Raw genomic sequence first — 21,867 nt, forward strand, 5'->3', positions numbered from 1 at the left:
ATTAGACAAAACAGTGTGGCAAACTCCCAGCTTAGACATGCAAAAGGCCCCCTGCTTTCTACCACCTGTCAGATGCTACTTGGGAGCATCTGTAATCCAAGGGCAGTGACATTTCTGCATACAGACAGGAAAATAAGTCTGTCTGACCAAGAAACTGAGACCAGTGGTACTGCTCAGTGCCGGAAAGTGTATGGCAGAGACCTGGTACCTAGAGGAGAAATGAAAAAAAACAAACCCATACCAGCGAATTGGAGCAAAATTCTTGGGCAGCTTAACAGTCCTGGGAGCAACTCACAAGACATCCCCTGTAATTCCCTCTTCCTCCCCCCCCCTCAGGCTTTGTTCCGGCCCCTCTGTGTAGATACAGAGTCCTAATCTCTCTGGCATGCAAGTAACCACCACCACCAGTTTGCTGTGCTCTCCCCCTTCACCCATTTCTCAAATGTGCTCCCTTGCAGCAGGCAAGGGAGGGCAAGGGAGAGGGTGGTGTGCAAAGACCTCCCAGGGGAAAGCCGATGGACTAATGCATCTCCTCCGCTCTGCTGTGGGAGGCTTTGCAGCCAGACAGCTCCTTGCAAGCTCCCGGGTGGAGCAGGCTGGGAGGGGAGAGGCTTGAAGACTGATTTTGGGAACTGAGAGAAGGTCACGTCCTTGGTTCTGACCTCGCACAGGCCTGCAGGTGAGGCTGCATATCGTGATGCTGTAGGCTCCCTCCCACCCCTAGTGCTTCACTACATCAGACATAGCTGGTTGGTTTCAGGTGGGATTGTGACCCTGCTTGGCTACGTCTGAATATTATGGAGCTGTGGGCCGCCCTGTGTTTGGGAGGGCACCGGGGGTTCCCACCTCTACCCACTCATGGCTGGTCTGGCAGGATGAAGGTGCAAAGAGATTACTTGGGTCCCTGATGAGGCTCTTGGAGTTTGGAGGCAATGGGACATGGAGAGAAAACTCCTTGCAGTAAACATTTGTGCTCTATGTCCTTCTCTTCTTGCAGTGTCTGGAGATCCCTCTCTCTTATGCCCTTTTTCTTCCCAATTTGTCTTTCCCCTCTCAGACTAGACGATGGGGAGAGCCGATCCAGAGGAAGGGCAGCTCCCAGCTCCTGTGAAGCCTCCAGATGGCGGCTGGGGCTGGGTTGTGCTCCTCGGCTGTTTTGTGATCACTGGCTTCTCCTACGCTTTCCCGAAAGCAGTCAGTGTCTACTTCAAGGAGCTCATGAAAGATTTCCATGTGGGCTACAGTGATACGGCCTGGATCTCCTCCATCATGCTGGCCATGCTCTACGGGACAGGTGATGCTTAGATAAATTTCTCCCTCCCCAACTCGCGCCTTTCTCTGCCCCGCTACAGGCTCAGATCATGTCCCGTGGTCTCTTTTCACATTTGCTGGCCCTGATCTTGAACCAACATGCAGAAGACAATCATCCCATTGCTCCTCCTCTAGAAATGTGCTGTGTTTCGTGTTCCCATCTCCTCTGCTCCAGGAGACCTCAGGATTTGCATCCTATCCCTCAGCCAGCTAACATTCTTGTTCTTGGAGAACAGGAGGTTGAAGGCTGGGTAGAGCAGCAGTCCCCATGCCAGGGCCTCTCTCCTTTGGCTAAACCCAAGGGCTATGTATCTAATCAGCCAAGCAATGATCTCTGTCATTAGAGTCTCATCTTCCACATGTGCCCTACTTGGGCAGGCTGCCCATTCCCAGATGTCCTGCCCCTTTCTGATAGCCTACTCTGGCTTCTCTGCTTTCCCCCAGGACCAGTATGCAGCATTATGGTGAACCAGTTTGGCTGCCGTCCTGTGATGCTCATTGGCGGGCTGCTGGCTTCCTCTGGGATGATCCTGGCATCTTTTACCACCAATATCATTGAGCTTTATTTGACGGCTGGTGTGCTGACAGGTGAGAGCCCCAGGGAAGTGGGAGAACAGATTTACCTGGGGAAAGGCTAATGGCCTATCCTATTCTCCCTTAGCACTGCCTTGTCTAGCATCTGGTCTCCCCTCACCCATTCCCACTCACACAGAGGAGGCATCTGGTCCTGAATGTTGTGTCTATGGGAGATGCATCCATTGGATCTAAACAGGCAGGGCCTGGCAGGTGAGAGGAGAAAGCCAGAAGAAGCGTAGGTGATGCCTGGTGCGGTGATTATGGTAACTGGGGTGGCATCAGTATATAGTGTCAGGGAATGAAGGCAAAGGTAATGTACAGGTCCTGTCTAAACATGGCCACAACTACTTGATTCAAATGCAGTTCAGGTAGGCTGTTGGCCCATCTTCTCCAGGGGCAACCCAAAAAGATGAAGGAGAAGAGATCTGTGAGGAACACATGAATCCCACAATGGGAATTCTGGGCTAGAACAGCCTCTGGGGCTGTTTCCGCTTGTTGCAATCCACATGTCTCATGTCCTTGTACTCCCTATCTCTTTCCCATCTATCCTCACCATGTAGGTCTGGGTATGGCATTGAACTTCCAGCCCTCCCTAATCATGTTGGGCACCTACTTTGACAAACGTCGGCCTCTTGCCAATGGACTGGCTGCTGCTGGGAGCCCTGTCTTCCTCTCCTCTCTCTCTCCACTGGGTCAAGTGCTACTAGAGAAGTTTGGTTGGAGAGGAGGTTTCCTCATCATGGGGGGTCTACTGCTTAACTGCTGCACGTGTGGAGCAGTCATGAGACCCCTGGAGATGGGCATGAAGCGGAAGATGGAGAAGGTCCAGGACAAATATGAAGCCAAGGAGATGCTGCCTATGGGAGGGAAGTCAGAGGAGGGCATCAGCACCACTGATGGAACCAAGAAAACCAAGAAAGCCAAGAAGAAGTCCAAGAAAGGAAAAAAGCTGCTAGATTTTAGCATCTTTTCCAACCGAGGGTTTGTTATTTACACCATCTCGAAGTTCATCCTAGTCTTGGGTCTCTTTGTGCCTCCTATATTGCTGGTCAACTATGCTAAGGACACAGGAGTACCAGACACAGAGGCTGCATTCTTGCTTTCCATCATTGGGTTCATAGACATCTTTGCCCGTCCAGCCTGTGGCATGGTGGCAGGGTTGAAGTGGGTCCGCCCTCATGTGGCCTACTTGTTCAGCTTTGCTATGCTCTTCAATGGCTTGACAGACATCTGCAGCGCCAGGGCCAGCAATTACACAGGGCTTGTCATCTTCTGTGTCTTTTTTGGCATCTCTTATGGCATGGTGGGGGCACTGCAGTTCGAGGTACTCATGGCCATTGTTGGTTCCCAGAAGTTCTCCAGTGCCATTGGGTTGGTCCTACTTATTGAAGCTGTTGCAGTGCTCATCGGTCCACCCTCTGCAGGTAGGTCTCTTGCTGCAAAACACAGGTGATTAATTTGACTGCCGTTTCATGGTATGGTAGATATCAGGCATAGGCACAATAAGAATAAAGAGCCCATTTCTTCTGGAAAATGAAAGTTGAAGTGAAAGGTCACAATCTCACTCCATGCACCACAACACTGATTCTGAACAGGGGCAGAAGATGAGTAGTGATATTTTTCTCTCAGCTTCACTCAGAGACCTAAGCAATGATGTGCATACAGAGCTATCCAGGGTGGCATGGCTTCCAGTGTCCCTTAGTCCTAACTAGTGGCACCTCTCCTGTTTTGTACTGGGACTCAGGTCTCTGACTTTGCTTGTGAATGCTGTATCAAATTGTGATATGGACAGAGTCAGGCACATGCTGCAGGCAAACCTTTGAGGGTCTTCATCAGGACAAGACCAGGAAATTTCAGATTCTCCTTGATGCCTATGGCCTTTTGACTGATGCTGTGAATGTGAATGTAATTTGTGCTGGCTGCAGCCCCAAGGTGCAGGCGTGTTTGTGGGGATCAAGCTTGCCTTGTATCAGTTTATGGTTTACAGTTTGTAGAGTCACCTCAGGCATTTCCTGTATTTTTTTTCTTATTTTTTGGGGGGGGGGCGTGGATAAGAGGATCAGGAAACTCATGGCTTCTCAGCCGATCTGGGCTAGGCTAGAGTCCCTGTTGAATCCATGCCCCACAAGCATCCTGTTAATAGGTTGTTCGACAGGGAGAAAGCCTTCACCCAAGAGGCTGATGTAGGTTCCAGTTAACTGTCTGATCAGGTCTGTTGAAGTCAAATCACGCCAGAGGACCATTTCCAAATGAAGCTCTGCTAGGAAGGGTTGATGACAAACTACAGGCAAATCGCCAGGCAGGGAATGATCCATTGCTTCCTGTGCTCCCTTCCTTCAGCTATGACATGTGGGTTAAAGCCCATCAGTGAAAAGCTCTGGATGAATGAGCTCCCTATCCCCCTTCTTCCCCCCGCATATACTACCCTTAGCAACTCCACTCACCTCTCAGGTAAAAAGCTGTAGCAAGGAGAAGACCCTCTTGATGCTAGCAATGATTCACATCTCATCTTGTAACCTGCAGGGTTGGTAAAACTCAGAGGCCAGATGTGGCCAAGGGAGTCCAGAAATAGGTGGCCTGGGGGCAGCTGTGGAGAGACTGGCAGGGAGAAGGGGATTTAATGCTGCCTTGCTTCCCTGACCTGGATCCCACTGCTCTTCATGGAGTTATTGATGAGAAAGCAAAAAGATACTAGGAAGCAGAAAAAAGTATTTATTAAGTAGTGTCCTCTGCGGCAGTGGGCCAGATCCTTCCGAGAACAGGACCTGGTAGTAACAGAAACAGGAAGGAAAGGGAAAAAGCTGCTGGAAGAAGTGGATGAGTTTTACATGCAGGCCTGCACTTGCATGCACTATTTTTCACAGATTTTAAGGTCAGCCAGTGTCTTGTATGGGACAGGATGTAAGAGATGACTCAGTGTCTGGAGATAATTTTTTCTGGGCCAGGGCACTTTACAAGTGAGGAAGAAGGGGGTGGGGTTGAAGACTGAGGCAGTGAAACCAGGACGCATTAGAGCAGGAGGGAGATAGAGGCTGTATCTTCATGGCCCCAGTGCTGTATGTGGCGCTAAGCATACCACCCTGGGCAATTTGAGGAGAGATATTCCTTAGCCCTCCCACTTCAGTTCAGCTGTGCCTTAGTGGTCTGTGAGAAAGAAAAAAAAAAAGAACGCAGTGAAATGTCACCTAAGCTGGCCAGAATGGAGGTCGGGAGGGCCAAGTCGTGACTCCCCCCATTGCCCTGGGGTGGCCAGCTGCTGCATGCTGCAGGACCCTGTTGGCGCAGGGAGCCTGGGCTTGCTGGCAAACCCAGCAGCTTGGACTCTCGGGAGCGGAGCTTGCCTGGAGGAAGGGGTTGAACAATGTTGCTTTGTTTGGTGTAATCCTCCTTTGCTGCTGCTCCCTCGCTATGGGGTTGGGGGGCTGAGGAAGTTTGGTGTAGGATGAACCGCACACACATGCTTTTGGTGCTCTACGTGAACAGGGATGCATTCACTCGCTGAGGAATTTGTGGCGTGTTTCTCATGACCACCCTGGGAGGTAGCTCAGCATGCCCTCAGGCTGTGCTCAGGCCTCACTCCATCATATAGAAGGCACCAGAGGTCACATGCAAAGTCAGGAGAGCACGAGCCAAGGCAGAAGCAGCTGATCATCACAGCCCTAGCCCAGCTCAGTGGGTGCCGTACCAGCTGCACTGGGGCAATCGTTCAGGCTCTGGGAACCCTCATGCCTTTGCCAGCCTCAGTGCATTCAGGTCTGGTCCACACCTGATGATTTCTGTGCCAAAGGGCTGCTGCTTCTCCTCCTCTGAATGTTTTCCCCATAGGGTAGATTAAGAAATAGCAATACCTTTTCACCTTTTCTTTCTTTTCTGAGACTGGAAAAGCCAAGTCCTTGGAAGCTAGTCTCATGCTGATAAGAAGATGGCCTGCTGTAGTGCAAGACCATGATCTCAGTATGTCACAAATATTTAAACCTGGCAGAGTAAAGGCAAAACACCAAAGCCATGCTCTTAAAGTACTTTTAGTATTTACAGAATAACTTTCATTGTCCAGGTCCTTGCCTAGGATGATTTTACGTATTCAGGCTTCCCAGTCTTTCCTTGAGAAATGGTTCCTCAGCCAGACAGAAGTGCTGGAGGTGCACTGAGGTGTCCATGCAGGAGTGCTCAGGCTAACTGGCTTGTTTCCTGTCCACCCATCAGGCCGCTTGGTCGATGCTCTCAAGAACTACGAGGTGATCTTCTACTTGGCTGGCTCTGAGGTGGTGCTCTCAGCTCTCTTTCTGGCTATGGCCACTTACTGCTGCCTCAACCGGGGGAAGAAGAAGGCAACTCCCCCAGCGAAGTCCCCCTCAGCAGGTGGTGGGAGTGACACCGAGGAAGCAGAGTCTGACGTGCAGGAAGCTGAGGAGCACAGCAGCGACAACCACCACCAGCCAACCCACAGCACTGATGATGCCATGGCAGTGGCCAGTGAGGAGGCGAACCATGTGGCAGCAGAAGAGCAGAGTGGGGAGGGAGGGGGGTGTCCCGAGGGGGATGGGGAGGTGATGGCACGAGCCACCTGCAACACTGACCAGATGGTGGAGCGGGACAGCTTTTAGCTGGGATGGAGGAATCAAGACAATGCAAATGGATATAATTGGCCAAGTGTGCACGTAAACTGGCATGGGAGGGTAGGTGGGCTGTGGGGTGGAGGAGGGCGAGACAGAAGCAGATATAAGAAGTAAGAGGGAGAGAGTCTAATAGCTGGTCCTTATGTACATATGTCCACATACCTACTCAGTGATATGTCTACTTGCATGTTGCACCCCATGCTGATACACCACAGGCTCACAGCAGCCTGAACACAAAAAACAAAACAAACAAAAAAACCACACCACAAAAACAAAACCTTTCTCTTCTCCCTCCAAAACAGCCCTGGAAAAAGTATTTTGAAGAGGCTGCACAGGACTCTCCTTTCCTTTTGCGTTGTCACAATACAAAAAACAAGTAGAGACTTTTTGTAATCAGATCTCATGCTCTTTAGTCTGGTGGCATCTAACCACTTGTAGGGTCAGGACAGAGTGAAGCCCAGGATCCCAGCTCTTGGAAAGACTGAGGGTGGCTGCCATGCAGCAGGCCTGGCATGAGCTTGTCTTCCTACTGGGAAATGCAAATCCAGAGCTAACAAGTGAGAGGCCAGGCTAGCTGGAAGTAGGTTTAGGAGGTGTAATTCAGCATCATCATATAGGCTGCCTCCAGCTGCAGCCAGCATTGGGTTAGATCCTGCTCCCCACTCTGCAATACCCCTCTCGGGCACTGATAAACCAGTGGGAGCACTGGTTCCTGCTGCCTCCATCTGGAGCAGCTTTTGTGTGCGGTGAAGCTGGAGCAATGACACGTGATGCTGCTTTTCCAAGTAGGGAAGCACCAGGTTAAAGGCTGCTATTTAAGGATGCAAAAGGAAGATGAAATCTAAGAAAAGCTAATCCCATTAAGTAAGCAGCGTGATACGAAGCCTCACTGACAGCAATAGCAGCAAGTCACTTCTCTTAGGCCAACTCTGCCAGATTTAGCTAGGCTAAAATGAGTTGTGTTGACACGTGATGGGAACAACTTAGTCCATATGGAGGTGGGATCTTCAGTGCAGGTAGAGACGCACTGTGTTGCAAGCGATTGTGAGTGAGTGAGTGAGTGAGTGAGTGTGTGTGTGTGTGTGTGTGCGCGCGCGCACGCATGTGTGTGTTTTCTCTTTAAATAGAAAACTCCCTTACATAAGAGTCACTGGAAGGCAGAAGGACAAGCTCTAGCCTGTGAGCACACAAAATGAGGATGTCTAAGCACGTGGTAGGCCAGGCATGACCCCTCCTCCCCCAGGCTGCAGTGGTGGCTTTTTGGATTCAGAGAGGACAACCTTCCCTGGCATGCTTTAAGCACTCTTAATCTGCTTTAGAGCTGGATCTCTTATGAACAGCCCTGGCCAAAGCTCTTTCTTTCTTCCGGTTTCCTGAACTGCTTCACCTCAAAGGCCCTGGGGGAACCTATTACAACATCGAGAGATCAGAAACTCAGCAGAACATTACAAAGAAGGCAGCTTGTGAAACCATCAAACAAGGTGTTCTATTCCATACTGGCCTGATTACAAATTAACGGGTAATGGATGAAGTCTGCAGGCCCTATAAACCCAGCTGGTGATGTGGGGGACATGAAGGAAAGAGTTTCAGTCTAGATGCTCTCAAATAGCAGTAACTGATGAGCAAAATGAAGCTGTTGTAAGAATGTCAGTTTTAGAACAGCCATAAGAATTGGGGAAGAAGTGGGGAGAAGGTAAAGCTCAGGAGGCTGTGCCTGGTCCTACCATGGCTGTCAACATCCTTAGCTCTGGTTGTGAGATTGTGGGCCAGTCACAGCAGTGACTTTTGACTAGATTTAAATTCCTATTCAAACCCATTTAAAAAACCACCCAAATCAGACTAAACATCATAACAAAACCCCCAATGCCAGGCTGTGGGAGAAGGAGAAGCAGCAGCAAATGTCATGAAGCCCTATAGTCATTACCACCTCTTGGCCAGTTTATTTTTCTCCCAAAAGGTGAGAAAGATCTATTCCTGCTCCACTCAACCAAGCAGGAGTGCAGCTCCTTCCCAAGCAACCTGAACACTGCTGCCTCCCCCTCCCCCTTTTCATTAGTTAACAGCTCCTCTTCAGGAAGCAACCTGCAAGTTCCCACAGCTCCAAGGCCCACAGGTTGAACACAACTGACCTTGTTAGCATCAAGCAGGTCACTAGAACAACAGCTTCTCTGTTTTCTTGCCACCACATAACATTACCCACTAAGTGTCACCACACAACATTTCCCACTAAGTCTACCACTCCTTTATCTTAAATCATCTTAGGAAAAAATGTAAAAGGTATTAGGGTACAAAAGCTCACTACAGATTATGTGCTGAAAACAAACAAACAAAAAGTATCATCAGCCCTCTTCCTTCCCACTCCCATAATGACAACATCACACTTTACTCAGGGTAGAGCCCTGCTTGGAATGCAGGGTACCACCTCAGGGAGAACAGTTTTACTCCTGAAATCAGACCACATCCTGCAGCCCCAGGATCCAGGGCTCACACAGGCCTTATGTCCATCATCCAAAATGTGCTGGTCTAGGGCTTGTGCTCCTTTCAACACTGCCCTTCCCTCCATTTATAAGTTACTTCACCACTTTGTGGTACCTGCTTCTGTTTGCGGTCTTACTTAAAGAGGGATTGTCATACCCATGAACAAGGAGGAAACCTGCAGGGTGCTGTTATAGAAGAAGCTGAGGCCATTCTTCTGGAATATGATTACAAGCAGGCTGCTAAGGCAGCTGGTTTGTCAATCTCTGCCAGTTTGATTGCATCTTAGCTACTCTGTATTTTGGTACACCAAACAGCTCTGAAATAGGATTAGGGACTTACTTAAGTATCAGCTCAAGCTTGTGATGCAACAGCTGAGCTCTGTGGCAAAGCTGGCCATGAAGCAGTGTAATGATGCCACAGGACAGGGCTGAAATAACTACCTGGTTTACAAGGCTGGTGTTCCCCTGGGAGACTAAGCTGCAAAGTAACAGAGAAACTGGTATTACATGGATAGATGGCTTTGATACAGCAGTTATAATCCTCCCCCTCTGGAAACCTGTGATGTAGTGACCACCATGTCTTAGGAGAGAGAAAATCACCACTATGATCACGAAAAAATTGATATTCCCTATCAGAATAAAGAGCAAACAGATCACTACAGAAAACTCAAGAGGAACAGGAAGCAAAAAATGTCACATTTTTCTTTATTAGAGACAACAGCCAGTACATTAAAGTCTAAATCTTCCAGAGCAGCTAGACCATAGACGACTTTCTTCCAGGCACCACAGAAGTAGCAACACTCCAGAAACAAATCAAGAGACAAACAAAACAAAACAAACATCTCAATCATAAATCAATGCCCTTAAATAGCTTCTCTAACTACCACTAGTATGTTACAACACAGAAGTCAAAACCCTTGCCTTGAAGAAGCACACCATTGCTGGCAGTCGTACTGCCTGCCAAAAGAGAAAGCTGCCATCTGGATCTGGGATCAGCCCACAAAAATGGAGGGAGCAGAGAAAAGGAAGGAAGGAAGACAAAGCCTCACTTACCTTGTTTAACATAAGGGAAAAGGGTTTCACTTTCCCCCTCTCCCTTGTGCTGAGGAATGGGACATTAGTTACTGGTTCTGTCTGACCCAAAGGCAGCACAAAAAAAAGTTGCATAGAGAGGAGAGCAGAGAGCAGTATGTTATTCAACGTTTTGCATTCAAAAATCTCTTAAGTGCCCACGGACATCATCTTCCTCTCTCCACCTGGCTTCTGTCTCTCCTCTCTAGTTTAAGGCTAAAACATCTCCTGTGTGGTTCTAACGCTGTTCCTCTTGGCACTTGCCCTAGGTGCACACTTGCACTAGGGAATATCAAGGGCAAGTGTGCAAGACTACTGTGCAAGACTAGCTGCAGCACATCTTGTTAGAGTTCACTGCGAGCAGCCATAGGAGAGGAGAATAATGGAAAGGAAGCATAATCAGTTCGGTGTGATTTTCAGGAATCTGTTTGCCTCAGATCTGTATGTTTGCTGAGCATCTCAGTTGACTGGGAGGGCTCCTGCCTAAGCCAGTTCCCCCCTTTCCATAGGGGAGGGCATATCCACATTTTGGAGGACTCTAGCTCTGGGGTGTAGCTACAGACTGTGCAGAGAGCGCAGCAATGCAGGAGCTCAAGGACCATAAAGAGGATGGTGCCAGAGAGACAGCTGGACAGGGAAGGACTTGCAGTAAAAATCTGGACAAAAAATCCAGACAAATCCTTGCAGTAGGACTGTAGCAGCTCAGCATGCCAGGTAGCCACTTCCACCAACCTCTACTTTGACAATCTCCCCCTAGCCTCTTGGAGGGGGAGGATTTGATCACATGTGCAACCACTAGTTCTAACCATCAGTTTGGACTTGCTCCTTCTTAAAAATAGTGGTTCAGAGAGCTGGGAGTAGTGGAAGTGATCATCCTACAAAAATCTGCCCTGGACCCCTGTGAGGACACATGGGCAAGACAAGAAAATTAATACAGGCCAGAGAATGAGAAGCTCCAGGACAGTCAGCAACATGGCGAAGAAATGATGCTGGTGCTAACACTTTCCCATAGCACACAGGGAGGTCAGGAGGGGGCTGTTCTTGCCATTCGTAGCCATCTCTCTCCAGATTTTTTTTAATTGGCTTCCACTTGCCAAAGGGGAGTGGTGCATCCTGCACACTCAGCAGTGTCCTGTCTGCACATGGAGTCACATGGCGATGGGGTAGGAAGTTCTCCTCCCCACACCTCAGCATCCGAGTTGGGCAACAGAAGTCTGTGGGGGGAAAAAGAAACATCCAGGCAAACAAGCAAGGGAAGAGAGAGGAAAGCAGAGGCTGGTCCCAATCCTACCAGCTACCCCCGCCCAAAGCACAGGAGGAATCCCAAGCTGGACATACACAGAAAGTCACGGAGGATGAATCGCCATGTGAAATACATGTTTTTATATCAGTCTGCAAAGATTTTTCCCGTAGTCATACTGGCACATTCAGGCATCATCAATCAGCTTTTCACCATTTGTGTCCTCTTTCCTGCTACTCTCTCCCTCACCACCGCCTCCTCCTCCTCCTCCTCCTTCTTCTTCTTCTTCTGCCCCATCTGTGTACATGTCCTTCTGCCCATAGTTGAGGGTAGTGCGGGCAAGATCCACCTCAATGGGAAAGACATCTGCGTCTCGGAGCACGACATAGCAGTCGTCATAGTACTTAGACATAGTGGAGACAAAACGCTGGAGCTGAAACACGATGTCCTGCACTGTACGGGAGACGTATAGGGAACAAATTAGGTGAAGATCCCCTTCACAAGTATAGTGCAAAGGCTGTGACCAAGCATCCCTCGCTAGTATTAGTTACAGACTCATACATATCAGTCCCATTTGGCCCCTGAGCATGGATGTCCCAGGTAAAGCAACAGAAGGGCTCTTCAGCTAAGATTTCTGAGCTGATATGAAGGAGGAATATGAGGGCAGATGTCCTGCCTGCTTGACCCCTTCACGTGCTGGATACAGTAGCGGTACTCACCATGTTTCTGGTCCAGCAGTTCAATTTTCTCTAACACATCCTTCCTCATCTTGGCAAAGCGTGTGCGAGCCTCCTGGCGGCAACGCAGGATAAGGCGGTATTCGTAATTCCCAGTGCTGACCCTGTAGAGGGGTTCACCCAAGGCCTGCCAAAAACCACAGTGCCATTTTGGAGACTCAAAACAGACAGAACTAACATTTCTGCAAACAGCTTCTCTACCACTGTGAACTCACAAGCACCTTATTTTAACTCTCTCGGGTCCCCTGAAATTGGACTCCAATGCTAGGAAACACTAGAAATGCTGAGGCACACCAGCAAATTGTCAATGTGGCCGTTTTGAACGACAAACACACTCCAGCAAGGGTAAAGAAACGTGCCACTATCAAGTAAAGACAGCAGAACAGATATCTTTCAACCCAGCATGGAGGAGTGAAATGGCCTCTTAGCTGAACTATTATGACAGGCAATCAAGAACAAACAAGCCCAAGATCTGAGGGATGTATGGACTTATATCAATCAGATGAAAAACTCTCCCTTTGTCTGCAAGCTTCACCCTACACTGATTGCACAGTGTAGTGTACGTTTACATATGGAACCCTGTAGTACCATACGGACTATCTATGTGTAGATACCTCCTGGTATCTACAATCATCCAGACACAATGCTAGAATCTTGTAAGGATGGAACTATGGATTGCCCCACCAAATGGTTTTGAGAAAGGGGATAGATTTGTCAGCAAAATATAGCATCCTCCTCTTGCACCTGCAAACACAACATACATAAAAATCAAAAATCCATGTTTCCGATCATGGCTTGGTAATGCACAGTGCATGTGTCAAAACCCAGAGCTGTGACTTTACTGGGCAAGACTGATGCTTTCCTTTCTGTTTAGCATGAAAAATTCATAATTGTGTTAGGAAAGTTTTATTCATTCTTGGTACTGGGAACTGGGGATATCAAAATTCAAATCCCTACTCTGAGCTTACCATCTAGGATAAAATAGATACTGCTTTTATGCACAGAAACTGGGCATAACCGTTAGTTACCCTAAGCAGAGCTCTTACGGATTAAAGGCATAAAACTCTACAAAGATTCAAACAGCAAAGTGTTACTGGAGAATAGTATCAGTATTTCATTTGTTGTTTTTCATTTTTTTAAGTCCTGAGTTTTAATTACTTACTTTTAGAGCTAAGTTGTTGTTAGCAGAGATCCTCTGATCAATTTTCTTTAACTACAAATGCAGCTTTGATATTCGCTTTACTGCAGAGAAGCTAAACCTTCATTCTCAGAAGCAATTCCAGAATTAATGATAAGCTGTACATTACACACAAATGGAATCTGTGAAGGTAACACCTTAATCCTCCTTATACAAGCTAATATTACTTAAACATCAAGACGTGCAACTAGAAAGCAAGCAGGCTACAGAGGAGATGACTGGTCCCTCTACTATTCCACAGCACAAGTGATTCATGACAGTTATTTCTATGTAGTGTTTAAGGACCTTCAGGCTCTAATATATCAATAATAAATGTGTATTATTCTCAGGACGTATTCACTAGTTTGACTACACAGAGGCACAGGAATGCTTTTGCAACTGCAGGGTGGTTCGCATAGAGCTACAGAAACACAGTCTGCGGTTCCCATTGCCACAGGATTGGTACTCACAATGCAGCTGTATTCTTCATCATCCATCTCTTTGACTTTCAGGCAGTATGACTTGTCAGGATTAAAAAAAGAAAAAAGGAAATATTAAGAATAAGGAAGCATTGTCATAATCACTCATAGCCACAGGGTTGTCCCATCTCATGCCTTTCTTCAGTTTGCAGCCAGGGGCACTGGGGAAAACATAGTGGGACCAGACCAGATTACGTATCTCAAGCGGAAAGGGAACTTATTATACAAAGATGAGAACAGGAGCAAATACCTGGATAACCCAGTAAGAGAAAAATCCTGCAACCATCTACTGATGGGAAAACACAGTACCAGAAAAGTATCATGAAGGAAAAAATAATGAGGAAAAAAAGAATTCCTGGAAGGACTGATGTGGAAAGAAAAACTGCAGTACTGACATGCTTAAGAGCTGCAACACCAAATACTTTCATTAACTGGTAAAAGGAAATAGATCACTGCAGTTCTAGAACAGAGATATAATGGCCCTATCTTAACCTTTCGGTGCAGAAAACAAGGGTTGCGTGAATGGGAAAATGAAAAAACAAACAAACAAACAAACAAACAAACAAAAAAAAAAAACAAAAAGAAACCAACATGGTGAAAAATGCAAGCAAATATGATACCACCGTTGTTTAATCTGGCTAAACAAAGACTATCCACAGCTACCTGAAAAACATGGACTCAGAGACTGGAAAGCTATTTAGAGGAGTTCAGAAGTGTAAGTTATATGGGAATTCTTACAAGTAAAGAAATTAACTGAGTCAGATAAAAAGTCATTTGTTTTCTGGGAAATCTCTTTTACTAGTGAGAACTGTTAGGTCAAAAAGAGGTGTTTGAATCTGGGTAATCTGGCAATAGACAAAGAATTGGAAAAAATAATGTAATCTTGCATGGATTGTGGAAGGAGAGACACGTGATTATATAGGCTATATGACAAACTCAGGCTATGACTCTGTAAACTTAATTCCAACCAGCACAAAAAACAAACAAACAAACAAAAAAACCCAGAGCAGCTCACTAAATATTCAAACTTGACATCCAGGTATTTTTTGATAGTCAGTCTCGTGTCAGGAATGGCTTTATTCAGATAGGTGTTCAAATCAGTCAGCATCTGCAAGGGAAACATTCCATTCCTGAATATTAGATCAAAAAGCATGACTACAATTAATTAAATCCAACCTTCTAACTAGCACAGGTCATGAGACTGCCTCGAGTTAACTCTTTTCTGAGCTAGAGTGTATTTGAAAGAAAGCGTTTGATCTCCATTCAAAATTCTCATGGTTAGAGCACACATTACAGTCACTGGCAAGTGGCTTTTCCAGTGTTGGAAATACACGCCTCGCTTCTAGTCTGAATTTGTCTCCTTTCAACTCATCTGGTTTCATTTTCCAATAGGCCTGGAAATTGTTCTCCCTAGATTCAAAGGTCTAATATCCAACACTTTTCATCCAACATGGCACTTAACACGCTGTTCAAATCAGCATTTTATATTCTCTTTGCTATACTAAATAGATAGATCTCCTAGAAACTCTCAAACATACTCATTGAAATCCTTTAATTTAATACTGCTTATCTAAACTCTTTTAAATTAATGCTATCTTTTAAAAATGGGTATCAATGTCAGAGAAAGCAGTGCAAGGGCTACATTGATCAAACTACCCCAAAAGAAAAGGATAGGAACATATTCATGTGCAACTGTCAGAAGGACAAATCTTTATGTCAGGCTCAAATAACAGAGCAGATTGAGGTATTTGCTATTTAAAGTTCTTTAAGAAGAACCTGAAGAAAAGCAGACAAAGACAGTTTTTCCTACAATGTATTTTAAGTCTATGCCATAAGTTAGGTTTCTATCTTTCTAGATCTCCTTCTTCTCCAGATCCCTTCTCCTAGGGTTAAATTCTTTACCGGTTTAATTGTTTTCAGAAGGCGAATCCCAAACTTCTCAATGTTGCGATGGGCATCAGCAAATTTCACAAAGGCTTCACTAGCAGCTGGTTGTGGCTCCCGCACACCAATGACGGAGAAAACATCTCCAAATGCTGGATAAAGGCAATAAATACAAATAGATGGAAGAAGTATTTGGCCCTTGAGAAGAATCTTGCTTCCAACATTAAAACTCCTTCTGACAACCTTGCACTTGGCCAGGGGGATGATGCTACATATTCCCTGAAGCCAAGAGGTTGGCAGGGCATTTCTTCAATAATTCACATGAAAAGACAGGGCCTATGTTAGCACAGTGGCCGCTAATGGCAGGAGGGCAGCTGCCCTTCCCAGCTTATTCCTGCAATATTTACTTTTGCTCTGGTGAGGAAATCACACATCTAAGTAGTGACTAAACTCCTGAAACTGGAGGTTAGAGATTTCTGCTTCCTTCACTCAGACTCTTTACCTCTGTGTGTTTGGGACAGTTCAAAGAAAGCTCTAAGAAGACTCTTGGTGTGTTCTGTCAAGCCTGTGATGGAAGACAGGAAAAAGCATTCAAGTCATTTCACTGAAATATAACATGCGCATCCTGCCCTCCTATCTGCTGTCTGGTGGAAGACACAGTTTACCTTTGTATAACTCTGCAGTCCTTTCCAGCTCCTCCAATCTCTTTACCAATCCATCTAAAAGGAAACAGAATTAGAAAAACTCAAATCCAGACCTGACTGACTGGAAAAACACGGATTTCATATGTTTGGTTCAATTTTTCCCCACCTCCAAAGGTGACCTTCTTCTGGTCCAACGTGAGAAGCTTTTAAAATAATTGCAAAGTGGTTTTATAGTGTGGGGCCATCAGCTACTAACATTCACTAAGTGGGTCCCCACTTGAAATTAATTTGACCTTAGCTAACATTTAAATGACTCCAACGACATGATGCATCTCTCACAAAAAGATAGAGGCAATCGCAACAATCAAGTATGGCAAAAGGAAAGAATCCTGAAGGACTAAGGTGGAACATATAAGAAACTATATAAAGTTAGCACATGCAAGACAGTGAGTGTTCCCTTAAGAAAAATGTCTTTCTGCCCAATACTTACCATTGCAAAGTATGGCTCGGCTTAACCCCAGGGCATCTGCTGTCCCTGAGCTCATGTTCTCTACCAGTCGGTGCTTTACTTTCTTCAATACTAAAGGCCAAAAGAGAGATCCAGGATCAGAAGTATTTCTATGGGCATGATGAACTTAATTCACCGATTTCTTAAGCATAGGCTGGTTAGCCTGAGCTTAACTCAGTACTGAAGTAGTGGCAGAAAAAGGGTACCATAGAAACCAGATGTTAGGCCTAGCTGTGCATAGAACATCATCTATCCTGTCTATCTATTCTGCGCTCACATCCAACGTACTTCAATCTGCACAGCCTTACTGCTTCCTTTAGAAGACTAAATCGCTTTACTATAGGTTACCTATTGTGATATCTGGAATTAAACTTTGCTTATGATACATTCTGTACTACTTCTTCTAAAGTCAGGAGACCAGGTTGAAAGCAAGAGAAGTAGGACTTAATACTCAAAGGCATTTCTTTGCTTAATTTTATTTTATGTTTCGTTGTTAAACCCTTCTGTCATGCCTATAAATTCACTTCTGTCTTTGGTGGTCATACCCTACAAATTACTAAAGACAATTTTGTCCTTTTTGGAATCAGATGACTCAGCTATATGCACTTACAGGCAAACTTGCAGGGGTGCCAAGTTTGCCTCTAAATGTCAGGAATGTCAGCTGAAGCCACAGATATTTAGCACCTCCGGAAAATATTCCATATTCTCACTGCACTTCTGTTTCCCTAGAAATCAATCCATCCCAGGCCTCAGCATTTCCCTGAACCCCTTTCAATTCATTAGCACCTTAATCACTGAAAAGGAATGAAAGTTAAAAACAAACAAACAAACCCTTTCAATCTTTTAGGAAGGTGAGGAAGGTAGACTATACTAAGGAGACAGCTGTGTAGGCTTTGATCAAAGCACACACCTTATTTTAAAAATAAAGCTTCCTCTCTGCCCTATAAAATCAATAGTTGTAGAAAACTCAATCTCTCACTTTAACACTACAAAGAGAAAAATACCATCAAGTCTTACCAATATCCAAGGACTTGCCCTGCTTTGGGTCAGCCTGAAGCTTGTTGTAGTGAATTGTCACTTCTCCCTGTAGGAAGAGCAAATACAAAACTGTGGTACTGGAAGCAAGCAGCGAGATTCACAGAAGAGTTGAGGCTGAAAGGGACCTCTGGAGATCATTTAGTCCAACTCCCTTGCTCAAGCAGGGTCACCTACAGCATGTTAGACAGGCTCAAGTCCAGGTAGGTTTTGAATATCTCCAGAGAAGGAGACTCTCTGGACAACCTTTCTGGACAACTTGTTCCAGTGCTCTGACACCCTCACAGTCAAGATGTTTCTCCTTAAATTCAGGTGGAACTTCCTGTGTTTCAGTTTGTGCCTGTTGCCTCTTGTCCTGTCACTTGGCACCACTGAAAAGAGTCTGGCCCCATCCTCTTGGCATCCTCCCTTAAGGTATTTGCAGACATTGATAAGATCCCCTCTCAGTCTTCTCTTCTCCCTGCTAAACAGGCCCAACTCTTGCAGCCCTTCCTCATAAGAGAGATGCTCCAGTCCCCTTATCATCTTTGCAGCCCTTTTGCTGGACTCTCTCCAGTAGCACCATGCCTCTTTTGTACTGAGGAGCCCAAAACTGGACCCAGCTCTACAGATGTGGCCTCACCAGGGCTGAGGATTACCTCCCTCAACCTTCTGATAACGCTCTTCCCAATGCACCCCAGGATACCATTGGCCTTCTTGGCCACAAGGGCACATTGTTGACTCATGGTTAACCTGGCAATTGAATTGAACTGAAGGCAAGATAAATGGAAAGGAATTCAAATTCAAAAGGGATGATGCACCTTGCCCCTTGAGCTGAGCTGAGCTGTGCTGCAGCCTCTGGAACTATCAGCCTCCAACACAAGGGACACGGAGGTGCGCTCCCTGCTATTGCTAGGTTTGAAACATCTTTGTACTTTCAGCACACAGTAGCTTGCCAAGTCACCTCTAGGGTCACGTACCCTGGTCACGTGTCTCCTTTTCACGTCTCAGTTTCAACAACATTTAAAGCTTTACCCTGAAGCTCTTCCACTGTATTTGCAAACTTCTCCTTTATTGAAGGGCAACAACCCGTAAACTATGACCCAACAGCTCCAGTGGCCTCCCTCTTACTTCTTACCTTTACCATCTGTATCATCTTGGCCACCTCCACCTTGGTCTTCCCTTTGACAGACTTCCCATTCACTCCTGTGATTTCATCACCAGCTGCTACCGTTCCATCTAAGGCTGCTGGAGTGTTATCAAATACCTAACGGAGGAGAGAGAGCACAGGTAGTCTAGAAGCAGGAAGAAGAGAAAGTGAATAGAAGACTGAAAAGAAAATAGGAAAGACAGCAGAAGAGACATTTCTATTCCTCCTATTTAACTTCGTTGTATTTAGTACTGTTCATGGTGAAGCCTTGTTTTTTTCCTCCTCTCCTAACTCAAAGGTGGGCTGATCATCTTTTTCTGTCCATGACATGTACCCTAGAGCACTGGATTTCTTGAAATTGAGGATGCCACATCATTTCTCAAATTTCTAGCATGCTCTATGGGGAGCTGGATAATTTCAGAAGTCTTAAATTAATTTTTCCATGTCTGTTAGATACTAGGGAAACAAGTTCTTATTTTTTGGAAAGTGAAATGGTTCACATTTTGATAAAAACAAAAATCATAGGACTCTCTACATCATCCATCTCGCAAGCCAACATTTTTACCAAGACAGTTTATTATTCTTCCCTGAGCACCCACCTGGACAATATAGAGACAAGGGCAGTACTGTGCTCCTCCCCCAATACTGATCCCAATCAGATTCTGAGAGTCCTTCTTCAAGGTTACTGTCCCAGGAACAGTGGGTATCCCACTAAAATGAGAGAGAGGGAAAATGAATAGCTGGCACTGTAAGCTCTGCTATATTTGTATGAAAGAATCACGGTACCTGAGTCAATACAAACTGAAAATATAGTGGATACTGTACATTTGAATTAATCACATCATTTCTGCTATAGCGTCCATCAGCACAGACCAGCAGAAAAACCTTTGGGGCTATCTTTATTGTGACTGCACGTGAGAAGAGGTGGTAGAGATACTTCATCCACTGCTAGATAGAGAGCAAATACTTGCATGTTTTAAAGAGTATTTCATCTGGTCTTTGTTCTAGAGTAAGAGGAAAACATTCACAAACGAGATGTAAGACAAGTGCTCCATGACAGAGTCTCTGCTAACTTCATAAAACCTTTTTACTTGCTAGGAAAATTCTAGTGTTATTCTCCTTGCAGACCTAAGGATTCCAGAATTTCTCTCCATTTCTTCCTGCTTCTTATTTCCTTTTCTCTGTTATAATTAATTTCTTCTCTAGCTATGGTCCCTAAATTACTGAAGATTTGTCAGTACTATTTTGTAATCAGAAACTCATGGTAGTCATTGCAGAGCAACAGAAAGCATTCCCCTCTCTTCACCAGCACAGGAGTACCTCATCCCCAATCCCCAGACAGCAAGGAATCAAGATCACAGTCTGATTCATTAGCATGCATCATCATGAAAATGTAAATCTATCTGTTCCCTAGCTGTTAGCGCTGTGTCTACTGCTAGCAAAAAAATAGTAAAAGACAAGTGAAATACTCACAGTTTATCTTCTTCAATATCATAGTCCAAGTCTGCAAACATTGTTTTGGTTAGATGCAATCTGTTGGTCTGAAACTCTGCTTATTCCAAACTGCCTGAAATGAAAGAACAAAACCCAACAAACCAGTGACCTCAACAGGTAGCGGCAGAGAGCTAACTTCTGACCCTTGTTAACCCTTCTATTTTTTATTTTGGGGTTTTTTGAATTTCAAAAGATGCTGTTTTTTTTTTTTCTTATTCTGAAGAGGAAAAATATTTCAAGTGTCTCATTCTCTGCTCTGAGTGAGAGACAGGAGAAAATCCTCAAGTTCAAATGTTTCATGTTTCAAAACCCATAAACATTCAAATTTTCCAATGCAGAGAATAAGGTATGGTCCATTCTGCAAACTGATTTTTTACATGTTTTACCTGTCTGTCACAACTTCTAAAGATATCTGCTATCCTCTGAGTCCATTAAGCATTTCAGTTTCTTGATTTCACAGAAAAGTTTTTTGAAGATTATCTCTTATCTTGGGAGCCTACATAAAGCTTTTCACAACTCACTTCCCAAAGAAGTCTCATTATTTCCCACACACAAACCCCCATGTATATAGGTTTAATTTCAGACAGTAGATAGCAAACGTATCTCACTCTTTGCTTGTACCAAACGCGCAGTCACACTGGGTATGTCTACACCACATCAAAGCAGTGACCTTTGGAGGCAGCTACAGGCGCATCCTCCCCACACGCTACCTACGCACGGCTGCTGTGCGGACGGCTCGCGCTCCCGGCGATGCCCTAACGCGTTAGACACGCGCCGTCCGTTACCCGCCGCGCGGCATGGGGCCGCGGCGCCGCGAAACGCGCGGCCGCGCTCCAGGGGGCCGAAGTCAGGGCGGACACAGCCGCCGGGCTGCCGCGCCGGCCTGTGGCGCCGGTCCGGCATCGTGGAGGGGCCCTGACAGGGCCCGGAGGAGGTGGGGGGCGGGGGGGGGGGCAGGGGCGGAGCACGACGGCACCGCCCCTCCCCCCCGCGGAGCACGTTGCCGGGGCAACCGCGGGGCGGCGGCGCCCCCGCTCGCCTCGAGGGGAGCGCCCGGAGGGAGGGGGGCGGGGGGGGCCTTGTCCCGTGGCTCACCGGAAGTGCCCTTCCCGCGCGCGCTGCCCCCGCCGCCACCTGCCGCCCGGCGCTGTCAGACCGCCGCCACGTCACCGCTGCGGCCAGCGCGGAAGCGCCCGCAGCTCCGCCCACCCCGCCCACCCCCCCGCGGGCCTTAGGGGCGCGCGCGCGCGCGCGCACCCGCCGCCCCGCCTCGCCCGGCCTGGCGACGCGCGTTGCCATGGGGACGGTGGAGGCAGCCAATCGCGCTCCCGCCGCCATCTTGCGAGCGGCGTGGTGGAGCGCTGGGTGGCGCGGAGTGTCGTCTCCTCCATCCTGGCCCGGCGCTCCGGCCACCCCCCCCCGCCTTCCCGGTGCGCTGTAGCCCGGGGAGCGGGGCCTGCCTCACGGGGACGGAGCGGTCTCAGTGCAG

The 21,867-nt window shown here is 46.7% G+C and overlaps 2 protein-coding genes across 6 annotated transcripts; one reads left to right on the forward strand and one right to left on the reverse strand.

Annotated features, from left to right (window-relative positions):
- Positions 1-1,065: 1,065 nt before the first annotated feature.
- SLC16A8 (solute carrier family 16 member 8) lies at positions 1,066-6,491 on the forward strand. The gene is made up of 4 exons (XM_062569133.1): positions 1,066-1,294; positions 1,756-1,899; positions 2,448-3,311; positions 6,091-6,491. The coding sequence occupies exons 1-4, from the start codon at positions 1,066-1,068 to the stop codon at positions 6,489-6,491; spliced, it is 1,638 nt and encodes a 545-aa protein (XP_062425117.1).
- Positions 6,492-9,655: 3,164 nt separating this feature from the next.
- Positions 9,656-21,546, reverse strand: PICK1 (protein interacting with PRKCA 1). Of its 5 annotated transcripts, XR_009959969.1 has the most exons (14): positions 21,474-21,546; positions 20,358-20,451; positions 19,484-19,595; positions 18,873-19,001; positions 17,738-17,804; positions 16,703-16,792; positions 16,234-16,287; positions 16,071-16,133; positions 15,587-15,720; positions 14,700-14,792; positions 13,676-13,726; positions 12,011-12,155; positions 11,390-11,744; positions 9,656-11,265 (listed from the first exon to the last, which is right to left on the reverse strand). XR_009959969.1 is itself a non-coding variant. In XM_062588159.1 (13 exons), the coding sequence occupies exons 2-13, from the start codon at positions 20,396-20,398 to the stop codon at positions 11,479-11,481; spliced, it is 1,245 nt and encodes a 414-aa protein (XP_062444143.1). In that variant the 5' UTR covers positions 20,399-20,451; positions 21,474-21,546; the 3' UTR covers positions 9,656-11,478. The 5 variants fall into 5 exon arrangements, 4 of the variants coding, with proteins under 4 accessions (XP_062444143.1, XP_062444170.1, XP_062444151.1 ...); XM_062588159.1 differs by having other exon boundaries at positions 9,656-11,744; XM_062588186.1 differs by lacking the exon at positions 21,474-21,546 and adding an exon at positions 21,093-21,199 and having other exon boundaries at positions 9,656-11,744.
- Positions 21,547-21,867: the final 321 nt, after the last annotated feature.

The sequence above is a fragment of the Rhea pennata genome, chromosome 1 (assembly GCF_028389875.1).
Source record: "Rhea pennata isolate bPtePen1 chromosome 1, bPtePen1.pri, whole genome shotgun sequence".
Taxonomy (NCBI): domain Eukaryota; kingdom Metazoa; phylum Chordata; class Aves; order Rheiformes; family Rheidae; genus Rhea; species Rhea pennata.

Excerpts from the sequence above, each read along its gene's own strand:
- PICK1 (XM_062588159.1), bottom strand. The coding sequence starts at position 20,398 with ATGTTTGCAGACTTGGACTATGATATTGAAGAAGATAAACT. Across the intron at positions 17,805-18,872 it reads AGATGATACAGATGGTAAAG|GGAGAAGTGACAATTCACTA; the intron begins GTAAGAAGTAAG and ends CTCTTCCTACAG. Across the intron at positions 16,793-17,737 it reads GGGCAAGTCCTTGGATATTG|TATTGAAGAAAGTAAAGCAC; the intron begins GTAAGACTTGAT and ends TTTGGCCTTTAG.
- SLC16A8 (XM_062569133.1), top strand. The coding sequence starts at position 1,066 with ATGGGGAGAGCCGATCCAGAGGAAGGGCAGCTCCCAGCTCCTGTGAAG. Across the intron at positions 1,295-1,755 it reads GGCCATGCTCTACGGGACAG|GACCAGTATGCAGCATTATG; the intron begins GTGATGCTTAGA and ends GCTTTCCCCCAG. Across the intron at positions 1,900-2,447 it reads GACGGCTGGTGTGCTGACAG|GTCTGGGTATGGCATTGAAC; the intron begins GTGAGAGCCCCA and ends CTCACCATGTAG.